General features: G+C 33.5%; 1 protein-coding gene across 1 annotated transcript in view; it reads left to right on the forward strand.

Annotated features, from left to right (window-relative positions):
* The window catches only part of LOC149798207 (protein inturned-like), a 155,986-nt gene that overhangs the window by 122,208 nt on the left and 13,519 nt on the right, over window positions 1–20,259 (forward strand). The window contains exons 6-12 of the mRNA XM_089960852.1: window positions 1,341–1,562; window positions 9,437–9,549; window positions 10,704–10,793; window positions 11,142–11,382; window positions 13,608–13,661; window positions 14,935–14,997; window positions 19,270–19,494. Of these exons, the coding sequence (XP_089816978.1) occupies window positions 1,341–1,562; window positions 9,437–9,549; window positions 10,704–10,793; window positions 11,142–11,382; window positions 13,608–13,661; window positions 14,935–14,997; window positions 19,270–19,494 (1,008 nt within the window). The remainder of the gene's footprint in view (window positions 1–1,340; window positions 1,563–9,436; window positions 9,550–10,703; window positions 10,794–11,141; window positions 11,383–13,607; window positions 13,662–14,934; window positions 14,998–19,269; window positions 19,495–20,259) is intronic.

Below are 20,259 nucleotides of genomic sequence, written 5' to 3' on the forward strand. Positions count from 1 at the left end.
GAGATAGATGTACTGGGAAGTAATTGTAGGTATTCATCATTATTTACTAACTTGCATGCTAATGGTATAATTCTTGATCATGTCCGATGTTTTGCTCCTAAATGAATTAATTCATTGACATGTATTTTACATAATGAGGGAGCAACAGTACAGTGTGGTTTAGTTGGTGGAGCATAATCCAAGGGTTGTGGGTTTGATACCCACCCAGGCTATCCATGGTGTGTATTTGGGAAAGTCTCTTAGCTGTCATATCCTTGGCTTGTTATATTCAGTGTTAAAAAGTGCCATTAAAACCAATAGATTTTTTAAAATACATATTAACATACACTGATAATGTTCTCACATTACTATATGTGTATTTTCCAGTGTAGACCTTTGGTGGATGGTATCTATCTTTCATCATGTGACTGCTGTTTTAGATCACATGACCTTCTGGTGCATGAAAATTAACAAAAACTCCTTGATTTCCATCATTACTTGAGCATTCTTTCACAAAATTCATGATAAAAACTTATTACAACACAAAATGATCAGCAGTTGCAGTCCCACTTTTATGATGTTTAGCACTGATCATTCTATCTGCATGTACATCATCTGTTATCAGGTGTAGAACAGAAAAGGCCATTGTTTTAACTGTTGTTTTTAAAATTACATATTTTCTGTTTTAATTATGAAAGGGGAAATCAATTTGCAATCAAAGTTGAATTAAGGACTATGTCATTATCTTTTTTTTTGGTCTCAGTTAAGTTTTTCTTGTTCATACTTGTATAATTATGCAAGCACTATGGAGTACACAGTTCAGTTTCTGTGTATTACAAGAACTTTAACAGTCTCAAACACTTTTCTTTGAACACTGATATTTGTTTATACATGGTTTAAAGTTTAAACTGAAGTTTTCAGTGTAAACTAACTTTTTACACTATCTTAAGATAAGGAAATTTGTTTTGCTATCTTAGAGTTGTATTTATATTCACAATATGCCATGTTGATTTTTACCCTCACTTTTCTTTCAGAAATATGAGAAATGTAACCCCTCATTATACATCAATGTACGATAATTCCACTCTAAGGATCCAAACTTAGTGTCCAATATATGGCTTTGAAATCTTTCCCCTAAGTGGAATTTTTCTATCCTATGCTGATGTAACACAAGGCTTTAAATTTTTACTCATTAGTGGATTGACCTTTCCTACACCAGTGCAACACATGGCTTTAAGTTGTTACGTTTTAGTGGAATTTACCTGTTGTTTATTGATGCATGTGAAGGATTCTATTTATCTGTTTGTTTTTGTGGATATAATTCCCTCCTTTTAGTTCAGTTTTCTTCATCTCTTTTGCAGGCAAAGATAACAGTCCTTCATGCCAAAAGACAATCAGAAAATGGTTCCACCATCTTAATGAAGAAGGGTCAGTTAGTACCAGACCATCTTGTGCAGTTGATTACTAGCTCCAATGATGACAGCTGTGAGGTCAATGGGATTGTGGAAGACACCCAGGATCCTTTCTATGGAGTGCTTTACCTGTCTTTAGAAGGACTTAAGTCAGAGGATCTGAAGGGAAAGGTGATTTTTATTGAACCCAAATTCTTCTGGCCATTTGTGCATAAAATATAACACATGATATATATATATATATATATATATATATATATATATATATATATATATATATATATATATATATATATATATATATAAGGAAGCTATATTTGTTTTCCCTGGCATTGCTGACATTATTCATCAGTTATTATCCATACATATTGCAATATGTTTTTTATTTTTTTACTCTGGGATACACAGATAAAATTAGAATTTTTTTTCTGTTTTACTAATTTGTATAATTTTATTTGTCTTATTACCTTGGACTAACTAAATCATATTTGCCACAGTGCAAATGTTAATTATGCAGCTATACTGACTAGAGTAAAATTGATATAATGATGATAATTTGATGTTTAAATTGTTAATTTTTATTCAATCTGTTTCATTTTGACATTAAAGTGGGTATGTGAGAAAGCTTTCCAGTAGCTTCGCATGAAGCAGTGGTTCTTTCTGGGGTTTTCCTGGGTTCTTCCTCCACTAGTTATTCTGGATGCTGTCTATAGCTATCTTGTGCTGAGATATAGTGTTAAACCCCATAACAACAATAACAATGTAATTTTGGCATTAGGGATGATTTTTATAACTCTTATAGGATACATGTACTCGTAAGAAGTTTGAAGTACACATCTTCTACACCTTGCTCAAATACATTCCATTTTGGAGGCCTTTGTATCTCTTACAGTCATGGATGACTTGGTTGTATTAATTAGGACTGCCAGTTGGCTCCAGTTTTCATTAATGGCACCAGAATCTGAAATATACCAGTTTAAAGTTAGTATTCTCTTGCTTACTAGAAATCTTCCCTCATTCTGTTTATATCCGTAATGTGTTACTAGATGGGACTGTAATTTTGCTTTTTTCCTTACCTGGAATTTATCATAATCATACAAAAGCTTGACATTGCTTTTTGAGTACATTTTATTGCAAGAAGCCAGGTTCCAAATTGGACTCTAAGTTTAAGTGAAATTTCCACTCTCTATCTGTCTCTCTCTTGCCTGATTGGGACAAAGTTGACAAAAATAGGGAGTTTATATATGGTTATGTAGGGATCATACTGGGCTTCGTCACAAATTGCGAATTATTTTCCTTATTGGTGACAAAATATACCATCTAGTGATTTTTTGGGTGACAGCCTTTTGGGCTGTTTAATTTGTACGTGCAGTCATGGATTTGGAGTGGAAACATTCAAAGGGACGTTGAAAGGAAGCCACAGACTTGGATGCACAATGCACTGCAATCTGTTACATAACCAAATCCTTTGTTCATATTGACAAACCCATCTTTTACAGTACATTATTACATCATAATCTGCTTATGCTGACATCTGGCCTGAGTACTGTATGCTGTGATACACTCAGTTATGCTACGGGACTATACCTACAATCAATCGACCTCTGAAGACGCGAACAGAAACAGCTACAATTAATTGAATGACGGCTAATCCTTCTGTTTTTTTTAAATGTACCAATAAAATAGTTTTGCTGAGACTTCAGAGAAAACTGATTACCTTTGAAGTAGCAATTGCTTTGTATAAATACAAAGCAAATGGAAAAAATCTCAGTCAGAATTATATACTGTCAACAGTGCAACTTTATCATGGGTAAACAAAAGTTTACCGTTGTGTGTTCATCATCTCATCCTAGAGTAAGTTGACAAAATTAACAGCATTTGAATTTAGTGCAAATTCATCAGACAACACACACAATCACTGAACCTGATGTTATACCTGACAGACTCAACAACTCGAGACGCCATGAAACAAAATGTTTAGATACAAGTTTAAAAAATGTATGGAAATGGGAATTGCAGGAGCAAAAAGTTGAAGGAAATGTAGTTGGTTAGTTTATAAGAAAACTGAACACTAGAGGACTGGCATTTTGTGACCTCTGCAAGAAAAATCTTAGTTTAGGTAATCACGGTTAGAAGAGTTTGGAACAGCACCTGCAAAAGAAGCTGCATACAGAAAAATTGAAGCTCAGAAGGCAACTGGAAAAAGTGCAATTAATTACTGTAAGAAGAAAGATTTCTTGCATGAGAGAACAGATGTAGCCCTCTGTCAGAATATGTGTACTGCATGTCGCCAATACAAGCACCAGCTTGAAAGAAAAAAGACTCTTGTTGAGAAGGAAAAGAAATAATTGCATATTGAGCCAAAAAAGTCAGTGGTGACAAAAAGGAAGGCTAAAGAAATCTTTGCCAAAGCCGCAAAAAGTCTTAGACTGATACATCGACAGGTTGTGTCCAGTGGATAAAAAAAAAACAAGTGAATGTATGGGATTATTTGTATATAGTTGATGTACTTGGGTGTTTATTTTACAGATGAAAAGAGAGATGTATCATATGTTTGCTGCAAAAATTAACTGAATTACGATGTGAACCCTGACGTGCACATGAAATAACTTCAGCATCAATAGTTTTGGAGAACAAATTCATGTGACAATAAATATTGTGAAATTATTGAAGTCAAGTTGAACATTTTTGGTAAATTTATTAGTTTTTCAAATGATTGTTTTCAGAGATCTTGGAAATGCTTAATTATGTGTATTTGGATGCCAAATTTTGATCTGCAGAAAATCACTGAGGCAGGAGTCCTCTGTACGCATGTAATAGGTGTGCAGCAAAATTCAAAGACTTGCCAGTCCTGCTTCAGCCACCTGCTTTGTGGGAAAATGTGTTGATCAATTAGCTGTGCTGATATTAACAATGACAGAATTCAGTGACTGAAAGACACCATTATAAGAGTAAATCAAAAAGAACACGATGCAATAGCTGGGCGGCAAGATCAAAGGCTTTGACTGGTGAACAGATGCGAAAATGTACTTATATTTACAGTGATGGAATTCAGAGTGAGAAAGACCCAGTGATGTACATGGTCATTTATAAAAGTATATCAAATAAACAACTTCAGCTTTCGTTTTTGTGTTCGTTTCCGAATGTATCGGAATAAGTAGTGCACGAGAATCAAGACATGTTGAGACTTAGACAAAATGCCATTCGTAATTTGGATAAGTATTTTGGGGTTAAACGGCAAACTTACGAAGATTGTAACGAGGTTAAGAAGAGTGCTAAAGCTGCTAGAATTGATAGTTCAGATAGGACAGTAGCTAAGTGTAAGAAAGTGTGTGATGCCTAGCTTAGTGTTTGGAACAAGTCCTTACATGGATTGACAAATATTCAGTAACCCTCTGATGGACAAACAAGAGCTATTTAGAAGGTACAATGACTGACCATACTTTTTTTAAAAATGCCCCTCGCCTTAGCCCAGTTAGTTCTAATGTTGTAGCGAAATGTATTCATCAAGATATCAGTAGCTAGGCCTAGTTTTGATATCAGTTATGTTGACAAACAAAGGCTTGCCCATTCACAAGCATATGTTTTGATAGCTGATTGACCATTAACCTTTTTCCGAGTAAGGCAGCAACTATCAATTTCTTGCATGATATCCTTTGATGATAAAACATACAAACGTGTTTTAAGATCAGAATCGGTGATCTGGATATATATTAACTGCCTCTTGTACACTATTTTGTCATAAAATTAGTTTGAAACTGTAAGTGAACCAGTAGGCCTAACGGGCAATAATAGCAGACTTCGCTAAGTCTGGGATGTACCAGTTTATTAGATTGTCTGTTTTTTGTAAATCATCGGGCAAATATTTTCAGAAACATATCCAGATCATTGAAAGCAAAGCCAAGGTATTATTTTATTAAAGATTTAATTTTAAAATGCAACTTATGTAGGTCAGAAATGTATTGGACAATGCTATGTTGTGGAATTTGCGAGATGCGCTTTACAGTCTAAGATGTTTTCCAACCTAGCACGTATTTGCGAAAATACAGGGGGAAAAAACAGCAAATCAGATACTATTTAACCATTTTAGTCTGGTTTACTACAGTTTACAAACGACACCATATACTTCACAAAACTGGTAGCTAGCCAATTTTAATAAAAAAAATACCTTATTAGAACAATCTTTACTATTTATGCAGTCTTTGTTACAAAGGATTAAATGATGGATAATGGAGTTTATCTCACTATATGGTTGTTCAGCTGTAGTGTTATTTAATGTGCACTTTGTTTGCATACAACATGTATCCTGGGCTCTTGTGTTTACAGAGGATTTAGTCAAGGTCACTTGTGTCGATCTGTTTTTTTTGCAATGTGGTCATTCATAGCATTGTCAAAATGCATATTTTGCCAAGACATCATGGTCGCTGGTCATGTTCAGCAGGTGGTCGCTCATAACAGCACTTATATAATAAAATCAATCCGTGCATTACGATTGTGGTTGGAAATGCCAGGTGGTCGCTTATGGCAGAGGTCGCTCATAACAGTTTTTACTGTATTTCATACATTCTATATAATTATTGAGCATCTCTGCTCCAATAACACCTGTAGGTAACGTAACAAATATAATTATTATATTGCAGCCTAAATTTATATCATGGTAGATGAATAAAATTCTGGGATATTCAATCTGTGCTGTAAAAAGCTGTTTTTTATATCCAGAACACAGCAATAACAGCAGCTTCTATCACTACTGTTTAAAAAAGCCACTTCCCTGCAGACAATTGTGAAATTGTATATTTTTTTGTATGGTATATACAAACCCTTATACAGTAATATTTATATTTTAATCTTTTATTAAGGGGCATCTGAAAACAAATTGCACTCAAAATTATGAGCTATGAGGGATAATAGTTTGAAACCATAGGCTTTTTGGGAGGTTAAAAATTTCAGGAAATAAACACTTTGCAATAACAAATGTCCCAATTCTGGGGATGGGAGCAACAGAGTTGTTGGAAAATCCCTGGCAGTATTAACAGGTCTAAAGCTTAAGTGGTTTTAAGACTTTGTGAGCTCATAGAATGGACCTACTTCTGGTGTGATTGTCCTTTGTTTGTTGATCATCATTCGTCATTTGAAACTTCTCAAATGCCTCCCAACAAAGTTAAATTAAACTTATCATGAATGTTTATCAGGACAAGCCTGACCATTAGATTTATGCCGTATAGAATATTTCTTGGGATTTGATCTATCAAAATTGTGTCTGGAGTGATTCCTCAAGCAGTTGTGTGATCTCGGTAGCATACCAGGTAGGAATTTTTTTTGAATTCTTTAGAATGGCTGTACCATTTTTTTTCATCGGTTGAAATGTGTCACAAGACATGCTTTACCAGAAATGTGTTGGGGATTCAGTTTTGATTGAGTTCAGTAGGAATGTTCCTTGTGATATCTTGTGCTTGAATATTGTATGAGGTGGCTCCCATATAAAAGGTGTTGCTTCCATAACAACCAGGTGGAAACCTACAAGTGCTACTCATCTCTCATCAATTATGGCTGTTGTGTGTATATATATATATATACAGTGTGACCCCACTATAACATGCTGGTTGGGAGCCATAGAATCCAACCATGTTACAGATTGAACCGTGTTATAAGCAGCCAGGTCAGTTAGCTGAAGAAAATGATGCATGTACCCCAAAAAGTTTGTGGGGGGGTAGGTAATAAATACATGCGGTAAAATACGTGCTTCATTGGCACAGTTACCATCTTAAATCAATGCGTATTAAATGAGAAATACACCTGTAGTGAAAACATAGAAGGCATATATAATAGTTTACTTTATTTAGAGAACCACAAATTGGTATGTATACATGAATACTGTTTATATATACATGTCTAATGTATAGCATGAATAGAATATCAACACTGTGTACTCACCCGCGAATCTCATCATATACATTGAATCCACGATACAAGTGATTCCATCAAAATTATAAACACGTACACATTTAAAATATTAAGTAATTTTGTCACAGGTCATATTAGTCTAAATTCAGTGGAAAAACATAGCACTGTCAGGTAATGAATGACAAAGCACGTTTACTTTTCAGTACGTCCAAAGTTGGTAGAAGTTAGTTAGCATTTTAAGCCACCGTTGGTAGCATTTGTAAGCATAAACTTTTTTCCTGCAAAAAGGAGACTTTCACAGCACAGTTAACATGTTCCAGTCACATTGGAAAATGCGAAAATTCATCAGATTCCATTACTTTTATTTAAGTTTGATACTGACTTACTTTGAAGAAAAGTTCTTTGTTTTTATTAAAGATTGTAGCTGGTTTACTTTGATGAAGGGCGCATGCATTATTGAAGTTATCTCCATTTGCCGAGTACGTTTTCATAACAATTGATGCTTCCAAGATAATCTGTTTCCTTTGAAATTTCTGCAAACTATTTTATCTGGGTACATTTTTAAAATGGAATTGGCCATCGTTTGGTCTGTTCTAGTTAATGTTCCTCCCTGCCTATTGAATAAACCAATAAGTAAGCTGTGTTTTTTTTTTTGTTTTTTTTTTTACATTTATGGTAGCAACATGAAGCTGCCTTCCACGTGTGTGTCAGAAATTTAACAAAGGGGTGTTCTGAAGGATTTATTTCTGACTCAAAAGAAGAGGAAATTTTCTCACCATCCACATACAAATGTCAGTCTTTGTAAATATATTAATTACTAGCAAGCGGACAAAAATCTGATGAAAGATAGATTAGAGATAATGCCTCATCCGGTTGATCGCCGTTACCAGAAATGTCAACAACAAAAAGCAGATATCTCACAACATATAGTACTCATGCTAAATGTCAAGATAAGCGGATTATGATATAACAATGCACCGTTTAGATGGTTTGTCAATATGGACAAAGAATTTGTTTATGTAACATTAGATAAATTTCAGTGCATTTTATATCCAGTTTGTGGCTTCCTTTCATGGGGCTTCTGAATTTCTCCACTCCAAACCAATAGTTGTATATACAAGTTTAAACAGCCAACAATGTCACCAATAAAAAAAAAATTGCCAGATGGTATATTTTGCTGCCAGTAAGGGGAAAAAATCCAAGTTTGTGACATAGGCGAAGCCCTACACAATCCCAGAATAAACTTTTTTCCACGTTATTTTTCGTACATTTAAGAAGAAAAACTACTTTTTCTTGTACAAGAAAAATACATATAAAATTGCAGGAGCCATGCCACGATCATCTTGTATTATTCAAATACGATTCAATCCCCCAAAATGATAATCAAATTTTAACTTTTTTCTCTCATACTTTTAAGATAAATATATTTCATGTACAAGAAAAATACATGTATATAAAGTTTCAGGAGCCACACCACAACCATGTTATATCCAAATTTGTGTTCTAACAGCGTGCTGTAGCAGGGTCACACTGTGTATATAATTCTTGTATACAAAAGATTTTCTATCCACAGCTGCCATACATACCAAATTTATTAGCGTCCCAGCTTGAACACCTTTCAGTTTCATACAAAAGGTGCCATTTTGCTATCTAGTCTAGCTGAAATTACAGTTGTAAGACAGTTGAACAACATGTAAAATATCACCATTTTCAAACAAATTTAAAATTAAGGCATCTACTTTATGGCAACAATGTTACATTTTAGACCAGAGCAGTGTATGTCACATGAGCAATGCTATTTTTAATTGCTATAAAGTAGTTTTGAAGCAAAAGTGGATGATTTAAGTTTTTTTTGTTACATATTAAAGAACCCAAAATTAATGAAATAAGACATGTAAATGTTTGTTTGGTAAGGTTTTCCATGGGGGCTAAACCCATACAGTTTTGTAGCATCGCATACAAAATATAATCCGTAACATTCACTGATTCAGTCTGAATTCTTGAGGAGCATAGCACACGTTGAATATGTCAGTTTCACTTCTGTGTTTTTTTAAATAGGATATTTACATGAAGAAACATCAGTTTATTTTATATCTATTACTTGTACATTTCTCAAAAATAATTTAAATTGTTTTCTTCAGGAGGATGTTTTATACCAGTTTCCTACAAAAGACAACAAAATTACAGATATACGTGGTCTTTTTATGACTCTTGTCAATATTATGGATGATGTCTCGGACTCTTCTGTGCAATGGTAAGCCCAGAGAAATATCTGTATATCTGTTTTTGTATGGTATAGTGAGGTAGTTGCCACAATGTTGTCAATACTTATTCTCTGATTGTTATCTTCGTTGTCCCAAAAAGTACTAAAAATTGAGTTCTTTATCTTCCATTTGGTCGATTTCTTTGTTGCCAGTCAACTTCATTCATTAGGCTCTATATTGAAGTTCAATAGAGAATGGGAAATTCATAGTGGTTGTTAGACTAACAGGTCTTTGTTGAAGTTCCTTTCAGTCGGTCTTTGTATCTATATTTTAGAGACCTATTCTTTACCTGTTCTCTTTCTGTTTGTTTAATGATGCTTTGAAAGAAATGTGTTAATATTTGCTCAGAAGAATACAATACATTATTTTATCTATGACTTTAGCAGGGGGTAGTATAGATAACAGATTCAACAATTTGTTACATAGTACATTGTTTGGACAGAAGAACAGAAATGTTGCCAGAATTTTTAAAGAAAAATGCTTGAAAGAATGTTTTTTATGAATCCAGTGATAAGTTGTTGCTTGTTGACAAACCTACTTCTCACATTTATGAAATATGGGCCAGTTTTTCAAAAATTTAGATTTACCTAACAATATCTTTATCAGATAATAAACATACTCAAGCTTTTTATCTCTATACATGTTTAAAAAGTGTCAGGGATCTTAAGATGCTGTCTGTCTGTCTATCTGTCTGTCTCTGATCTTGTCCATCCATCTTGCTGTCTGTTACCACATGTCCTCCAGAACTACTGGGAGGAACTTCTCAAAACTTTGTTGTTATATGGCTCTGGTATTTACCAGAAGAGTGAATTTTCACCTCCTGTCCCAGAAATTGTAAGTCAGATTTTAAAAAATTACACTTGCAAGGACATTTTCAAAATATTTTGTAACCAGTTGTTATATATGTAATTTTAACTGGAAGATGCATCATGTGTATGATGGATTTCATATTAGGACCCTTGGGTCACTGTCAGGAAAATGAAGGTACATGGAGAGGATAGGTGGATGGAGGATTTGGAATGCACAATGTATAGCTTAGGGATTTGAGATGGCAAGTTAATGTAGTTGAAGATTGGCCTCCTGGCATTATTGTAGAAGAAATACGCTAGATTGATTTCAGCCATAAACCCAATTTCAATTTCAGCTCTTCTGTGATTTATGATGATACCCAGGTCCATGTCGCTTACCACAGGGAGGGATCCAGTGTATTCCTTATCACAGCTCCTGAAAATAGGTGTGCATTGTTAGCATGATACAAAATTTTCAGTTTAAAATAGGAATGAAAGTTTAAATATTTATAAAATCACAAATAATATTTACAAAGATTTGTCATCACATTTTTAAAGGCTAATTATTTATGTAACAAGAAAAATAAAATGGATCTTGCCTATAAGATATTGATTCTTGCTTATGTATTTTTAAAATTATTGTAGAAATTATCATAATAACTTAAACCTGATATGCTATACAATTTATTGAAATAGTAGAAATTATTACTTCTTCTCAATAACATACTTTGAATACACCACTCTCTCACTTTGTAATTTTAATGAAATTTAACCAACTTCATTTGTCTTTTTAGATTTGATACCTTTACCCTGTCTTCCCTAGTCAAGGATATTGTTCGGTTGTTCCTAGTGATGTATGGGTCATTCCATAATGCATTTAAACAGTCAACCAATCACAAGCAGCTTCACTCACTCTTTACAATTATCTATCAGTGCCATACAAGTCAATTGCATGACAACAGGCTTTCAGGGTTGAAGAAAGTGAATGAAGTTTCCCAGTCAGTTCAATGTCTTCCGCTACCTTGTGAAATTAAGGTAAGATATGTAAAAATAAAAATACATTGTAATTTGTAATATACAAATGTATATTTTTTTATACCCACTTATGTGTCAAGTCTAACTGCAAATTTTGTAAACCCAGATCTGCCATTGCATAATGTACCAGCACCAGTATATCTGGGTTTATGTTGTTTGTGTTAGGAGTAATCAGTAAAACAAAGAACATAGACCCTGATCTTCTGTTGCCTAATTCATCAGCAGATCAGTGTCTGTGTTGTTTGGACCTGACTTTTTAAGTGAGAATGTATGGTAATAGCTGGGGCATTTCATACAATTGAAAGAAGCAGGTACAGATTTTTGAGGATTGGGGGTGATGGGGGTCGGCAGCAAAGGTAGCTGGGTGCTCTGGCAGATATTAGGTTGTAAATCACCTGTCTAGAATGTGTTATAGTGTAGTCTTTTTAGAATATATAATAATTATATAATAAATTAGAATTTCTTGTGTTGTTTAAGGTAAGTTCAAAAGATCATCTTAATTAGATTTCATCTGACCCAATTTTGATTTTGATTTTTTTTACCTCGGGTCCACTTGTTTATTTTTATGACAAAAATTATTATTGCAGATTTTAACTGTACTTGATGGACAAGGCAGATGAAGAAAATCTTAAGAAAACTACAATTCAATCAAACCTGACATGATTATTGAAACCATCCTGTAAAAAGTGTCATCCTGTGGTTGTTACGAGCCTGTGAATATTGTAAAAATGACCCATACCATCACAGTGGTTAGTCTTCCACTTCAGCAAAACTTTTTTTTGTCATGTAAAATCAAGCCTTCACACAGAGTGAAACAAGTTTTAAAATTGTTTTTACAATTTGTATCTTTGTGCTTCTCTGATTTGATTCACACCCAAAAGTTCGAACCTCTTCGGTAGGTCCCTAAATGTAAGAACTGCCCCTGGAGAAAGTGTAAGTTTCATTTGTTCATGTTTTTCATGTTTTGTCTCAGTAATTGTATATATAGTTATTGGGCAAGCAACTCAATAGTTTCTGAGTTATGACACAGGAACTAAGTACCATGGGTAGAGCTGGACCCTAGAACCATAGTTGAACTCAATAGTTTCTGAGTTATGACACAGGAACTAAGTATCATGGGTAGAGATGGACCCTAGAACCATAGTTGAACTCAATACTTTCTGAGTTATGACACAGGAACTAAGTATCATGGGTAGAGATGGACCCTAGAACCATAGTTGAACTCAATACTTTCTGAGTTATGACACAGGAACTAAGTACCATGGGTAGAGATGGACCCTAGAACCATAGTCAGCAATATGTTTAAATTTGTCTTTTCATGCCAGGCAGCACATGTGTGGTTATAAGATGGAGATTTTAATACATTACAGGTTATGACCCAAGTATACATACATAGGGTTGGATCACTCTGTCAATGTCAGTTGCATGCATGAGTTTGCCTTTTAATGCCTGTTAAACATATATAGGGTGGGGGTCTTAATAGTTTCCATGCCTTAACCCAAGGGCTATGTTTTAGGGTGTGGGAGGATGAAGGCAAAACCCTGGGGCATTACCCAGTCTGATATTAGCTGGTGTTTGTGTCATTGGATGATATGTGCTGGTTCTCAGACATGTGAGAGATGCATCTCAGGAGTTTATTGAAATTTGTGTGAAATCACCTCTACTCCTATCATCCATTCACAACTGTTATTGACATCTACATAAGAAAATCCCTTGACTTTGCTGATCTGCCATCAAATATAGTTGACATTTTAAATATTACAAACATGATTGCAGAACTTTATCTAAAACAACTGCCAAAAAGAAATTTTACCAACTTTGAAACAAAGAACCTGACAGAAAGACATTTCATTATTGGACAAATGATGATATGTGCCATCACATATGGATGAAAACATACAACAGTCTTAAAACATTTGTTTTCATAATATATATATATATATATATATATATATATATATATATATATATATATATATATATATATATATATATATATATATATATGCAGTCAACAGCATTGCTAAAAAAAAATCTTTACATAAAGCATCCTGCTGATATAGATTTCTTTAAGAACTGCTATTTGCATTTGGCTGTTGGGCTGTCAACCATGTGAACAATCTCTGGCCCACTTTGGCCTCTTGTTTTTTTTATTTTTATTTCTCAGATTTTAGAATTTTATTTTATGGTGAGTCATTATATATTCTGTTTTTTCATTGTTACAGAGTGAGGTTGGTAGGACATTGGAAGACTTTGAAGCTGCTGATTTTGGGGATATGGTACGTAGATGAGAATTTTCCTTTTAGCTTGAATACATAGAGTCCTCGATAACTTTTTGAAAATGGAGAATCAGTCACAAATAGATTATTGCCAATTTCTTTTTGTTTATTTTGCCCCAGAATGATTTTGTCATTGTGCACATTGTAAAGTGATGAATTATATGCTCCCTATTTATGACTCCCTATTTATGACATTGCTGTTTTTATTATCTGGAGACAATTAAAACAGTTTTAAAAAATCATTTTTTTTTATGACTGTTTAGTTTTTGAAACAGAAAGACTGTAATATGTATGATACATTATATTTAATAGTGTTTCTACTGTTGGTCACCATTTTGCTTTTGCATTTGCTTATTTTATCACTTTCATTTAAAAAATGAATGAAAATCTAATAAAATTAAAGAAAATATTTGAATACATAGAGGATTAGATAGAAATTCAATTCTTAAATATTAATGTGTCAGTGTAAATGTATATGAGCTGTCAGTGGAATTAAATATTTGTCAGATTTTATTTGTGTTGAATGCTTAGTAATTGTATTCACAGCTGGCCATTACAATTTACTCACTTCCCTTATGAAGTGTATAACATATTTTGCACTGAAGCAGTCATTTCTTACTGTTATCTGCTCATTGTACAAAAGACCATGTTGTTTTGGTCTTCTAATGGACTATATCTGCTTTTAAATTAAAATGTAAGTTTTTTCATTGTCCTGGTCAACATATTATATTGTCCATTTATTGTGCTGTTTGTAGGGTTTGAAAATTAAGATCCATTACCACAATGGAAGAAAAAAAATAGTAGTAGAGGGGAGATAATTAAGTTGAAAATCATTGTGTCAATAACCATTGGTTGAATTAATGACATTCTTCTATAGTTGATCTTTAACCTTTCTTAAGACCTCGTGATGATATTTGTCAACAGCTTATTATGCTTCAGAATTCCTAATTGCTCATGCACAGGTACACTATATATATATATATATATAAAGAATACAAATCATATGGCAAATAACAATCCTTTCAAGTGTACTGGATCCAGCAAGAGATCACGTATGTGTGAGGGATTGATTAAGATAAATGCAATAAACTGACCACAAACAATGCAAAACTAGTATCTAGCTAGCCTGTTCGTTTTCAGATATATATATATATATATATATATATATATATATATATATATATATATATATATATATATATATATATATATATGCATATTTATTGTTGCACAGATTTATACTTGCACATAATCATTACTTATTGGTTTTCAGTCGGACAGTTTTTATGGCTGTAGAAGATCATACTCTATTCTTGGCTCATGTATATTCTTCAAGGTAAGGAATTGTATTTCCTCCTTCTTTTGAACCTTAATTACATATCTTGTTAGTTAATGAACCCAAGAAAAATGTCTATTTAAAGCATCAAAATTATTGTTTAATTTTAACCATTTATTTCATACACAGCTTCAAATTTCACTGGCAAAATGTTTTGTACAGCAATTTTATTATATCTACACTGAATCAGGTTTTATTTAAAAAACACTTCATGTTACCTTTCTTTTGATTTTGGTAGAATAAAAGGAAGAGCCTTAGTAAGGGAAGGAATTGATCCTGTAACAATTAGTTTCAGTTGTAAGGCTATTTCTGCCCTACAGTTTATCCATAATTAATCAGTATTGAAATTATTATAAATCACATTTGACATAAAATAATTACTGATTTTAAATTTCGAATATGTTAGGAACAAACAATTTTTTTCTTTACACGTCAGCAGATTTCTGTTTAACTACTACTATTTGCCATACGGTCAGGTTAGATTATAGTATGGTCCTGTCTCTGTCATCTGTCAGATTACAGTATGGTCCAGTCTCTGTCGTCTGTCAGATTATTGTATGGTCCTGTCTCTGTCATCTGTCAGATTATAGTATGGTCCTGACTGTCATCTGTCAGGTTATAGTATGGTCCTGTCTGTCATCTATCAGATTATAGTATGGTCCTGTCTCTATCATCTGTCAGATTATAGTATGGTCCTGTCTGTGTCATCTGTCAGATTTGTGCAACATGATGCCAGTCTGTCATCAAATATGGCTACCATTACTAAAAGTAGAAAAACTTTTAAAATATGAAAGTATTTGCCTAAATTTGACAGAAAGCATTCTTGCTAAGGTACTTTAGGTTATATAATTGATACCAATCCACTTTCAAATATGGTCAGTTACTACAAATGGAAAAAAAACTTGAAATATCTTCTCAGAGTCTACTAAACACAGTTTCACCAAATTTAATAGAAAGTATCCTTTCTAGGAGGGCCTTCGAATATATATAGAAATGGTCACTATAACTAAAATTTAAAAAAAATGGTTTTAAATGACTTCTTTTTTAAAATGCCACTTAAAAGAATTTGAACAAAATTTAATAGAACACATTGTGGCATGAAGGACTTTTGTACATATGCTGATCAACCATACAAATATAGTCGCCATTCCTAAAAATAGAAACTTTTACAAAGAACTTTGTATTTTAGCAAAAGTATGAACACAGTTTGCCCAACTTTGACAGAAAGAATCTTGGCATAAAGACCTTTGTAAAAATGCTGCTGCTGTGATTTTAAATATTGAATAGTGAAACAATAAGAAAACTGCTTTCTTAACATATGCATTCAGAAGTATTGGACGAAATTTGTAGAGGAAGCATCCTAGTGACCCTGATTCTTTTCCAGGTTCCCAAGCTTTTTGTTATATGATGGATGTCGAACAGTTGAACGATCTCAGACCCACTTATGCCTCTTGTTCCTTTTTAAGGCAGCAGTGTTTGCAAAAATGTACACAGTATGCAGTAACTAAATGCCATAAAACTGAACTAATTTGAAACTTGCCCATTTACTTGATCTTCACTTAAAGGTTACAGATGACATCTGTTTGAACGTAAACCAGTAACATGCATCAGATAGTTTCATTTTCTTTATGCCTTTTGCCACCTATCAATGTATCATGATATTATTTCATACTGCTATATACATGTACATAATAAAAAACAAATAATGCAACCAGGCATACTGTCTGGACATGTACATAAGATGCATTTGCAGGACCTACACTGACTAGGAAGCTGCAAGAGCCTATAAACTTGAAATAGTGTTTCTTTAAAATAAAACGTTTCTCATCATGTCTTTAAAAGGTAAATGTTTATATTGATAGTTTTTCAGTAAGGTCAGTAAATCAGCATAATGTGTAATGTTGTATAATGTGCAGTACAAGCAGTTCTCATCAAATTTGGCTCTTTACTTGATGTGCTATATCGGATATGAAAATTATCCATGCACAAAGGAAAGAATTATGAGGGGGAAAAAACCATATGAAGCACACCTCTTAGTAAGAGATGTTGAATTGCATCATTTAATTGTAATGGGTAGTTCCTGCATCACTGACAACCACTTGCTTGTTCATTTAGATGGTTACTAATTTTGTAAACATTAAAATGCAGTAAACCAAATTAAGCCAATACAAATTGCAGCCTTATTCCTTTCATGTATTCTTTTTCTCTTTTTTTTGTACATATTTTCGTGAATATTTAATGTACTAAACAATTGCTAAAATACTGTGCTTACCATAACGCATAACCCTACTAATATATATTAGGTTGGGATTTATAGTAATCCATGTATTCTTCCATTCATTCATCTGTCTTTCCTTCCATCTGGTACTTTTTAGTTCTTCTAGTCCTTTAGTTTTGATGAATAATATAGTCATTGCCTGAAGATGTGCCTATTGACAAATCTCGTTGCTCTTACAGTTGATGTTATTAGAGTTCTTGCCCTTTCTTATACCAGCACATGATACCATCTCATCAGTGCAAATAGAGCAGCAGCTTTTGAAGGATTGCCATGAAAGTTGTTAAGGGTAATGATCAAGACCTAGACATGCACATATTAATAACACAACTAGTTCTAGTCATTTGCGGCTTGTTTTGTGAAACTTAGTAAATGTGATGGTAATCTTACATTTTTAGAACTTGACTTTTATTAATACCATATAGCCAGTGTTGTGTTCATATGCTGTCAGCTACTACTACTGCTACTACTACTGCTGCTGCTGCTGCTACTAATACTAATACTACTACTACTACTACTACTAATACTAAAGATGCACATGACAAATCTTTGTTCTTCCTTGACTTTTGTGAGAGTTATTGCCCATTTCAGATTAATTCAGTGTATGACAGAATGTTGTAAATGTAACTAAACTTTAAGTTGTTTTGTTCATTGCTGTGAAGTTTAGTACATGTTATGGTCGTCATCAAAAGATCTGCATGTCGACAAATCATTTGACTTGCAATAGTTTCAGAAGAGCCATGCACATATGTTTCCCATTAATCTTCATGATGGGATGGGCATAGGATGCATGGTAAGCAGGAGGGTATATTTGGGTGAGAAGATTGCTTGCTGTTCCCATTGTGTCATTTGCAGTACATTAAAACATACTTGACTGCACAAAAATAAATTTCTGTTTCTATTTACTGTGTGAATAATGGATATTTGTTGCATATATGCAGACTGCATTCCTGGTTTGCATGGAGCACTTAGTTCTTGTCTCTGTATTTCAGAACTAGGACCTTATTTTTATCAGTTTTCTTTCAATGCTGCTTTGCATTTGCAAGAATGACTAATATTTTAAATTCCATTAGATTTTGTTTTTGGTGATACCACTTTTTGATAACGATTTATATTCATATGATTTCATTAAACAGAAATCAAAAGCAAATAATCCTGTCAGTAAGTACATTTTGATTATGCTGCCTGTTTTCTTTCATATGTACCAGTACATTAAATGTCTGCATTGTGGATTTTTAGCCTGTCTGACAGGAATGCAGGTGAGCTAATGCAATATTCCCAATGTCCTAGACATCTATAGAGAGCAGTATTTGCAGATACACACCTTTTATATCAATACCTTGGATAAAGTTGCATCTACAGTTATTTATGTTTATATGTGCATATAGCCTGATGAGTTTTATACCACCATATCGAAAGCAGGGCACTGAGACCTAATTTTCATTGTCAAGTGATCTCATATACATTTCATGATTAGGTCAGTTTATCAGAGTTGCTTGTACATCATGAGAACTACTACTCACCATACCCAAAGTAGATCACATTGATATAGTGTTCATGATCCAATGATAATTGGTAATTTAAGGTTTTATGTTCAGATCAGCTTTTGGAATTGTTCCTTGTACAATCTTGAAACTTTGTATGTGCATACATCCTGAGAAGAACTGTATCATTAAATTAGGTCACCATGACCTACTTTTGATATTTTTTACACTTGAGTGATTGTATACATGTTCGGTAATTAGTTGAGTTTCCTGAAGCATGCTTCATATAGTCTTCAAACTGGATACAAGTATACATCCTTGTAATTAAAACATTATTTCAACTTACATCAGCCTGTTGGTTTGTCTTCATCATCCTCAAGTATTTATCATACTCTGTGTTTACAAATAAAAGCTCTTATTTCAGAATAAATGTGTACAAGTTAGCTTTCATGACTTAAGACGGCTTCATTTTTTGTTATGGATAATAAACTATTTTTTTGGTGTATTTTTCAGGACCAGCTGATGTGTAGTCACTTACCCAAAGAAGACCTAATGGATATTTGCTTGTATTTGAAGTATCACTCCCTGTTTGATTTATCAGTAAACCAGTCTCTTGGACAGCTAGTCATATGGAGGGAGATTTTCCCCACACGACAGTGTCATGATGTTCCAGAGGAGCAGTCATTTGGCTACTCAGAACCACTTAGTGCTAGATGGTTTTGGCTTGTTGTGGGCTATGTAAGTATTTAGCACACTTCAGAATGGTTTTGGCTTGTTAAGGTCTTTGATAATATTTTGCACACTGCAAGATGGTTTTGGCTTGTTATGGGCTGTGTAAATATTCAGCAAACTGCAGGATGATTTTGGCTTGCTTACCACACTTATCTCTGTTAACATCTTTATCAATTCAAACCCTGAAAACTCATTCAAAGAAAATAGTGTCTAGCTGTTTAGATTCTGCACTTCAGATCAGGTCATGTTTTCACTTAAATCATAACTTTTCTTCCACATATTGAGATTTGTGAATTGTTTTTTATACACATGCTTATAAGTTGCACACAGCATAGACCCCAACCTGCCATCATATAATGTGCCAGTGGATAAGGGTCTTTGTTGGTTTTTTTTACTGAGTACTCCTACCAAACTGCTTTCTTGTGAGTAAATTTAAGAGTTGCCATAACGATCAGAAATTACTGGAGAACTCAGAACTTCTTACAGCACAATCCAAAAGTTTAAAGGATTATTTAAAACATTTTCTTCTACCTCTGCCTGTGGAAAAAAAATGTTGTGAATATTTTCACATGTGTTCTAATATATGATGTCAGTTTGAGAGAAATTTTAACCTTTATATTGGAGCTGAGGTCACTGTATCAGTTTACTTTGCCTCAAAACTGCTAATGCAAAACCAATAAAATTAACAGTTAGACAGGATTCTTCTGTTGTGAGTTGCTTTATGCGCAGGAAGTTAGCTTAGGATCTTGATGTATGAAATATTTTTAATGT

The sequence above is a fragment of the Sinohyriopsis cumingii genome, chromosome 6, assembly GCF_028554795.1.
Source record: "Sinohyriopsis cumingii isolate HCF-2022 chromosome 6, ASM2855479v2, whole genome shotgun sequence".
Lineage (NCBI taxonomy): Eukaryota > Metazoa > Mollusca > Bivalvia > Unionida > Unionidae > Sinohyriopsis > Sinohyriopsis cumingii.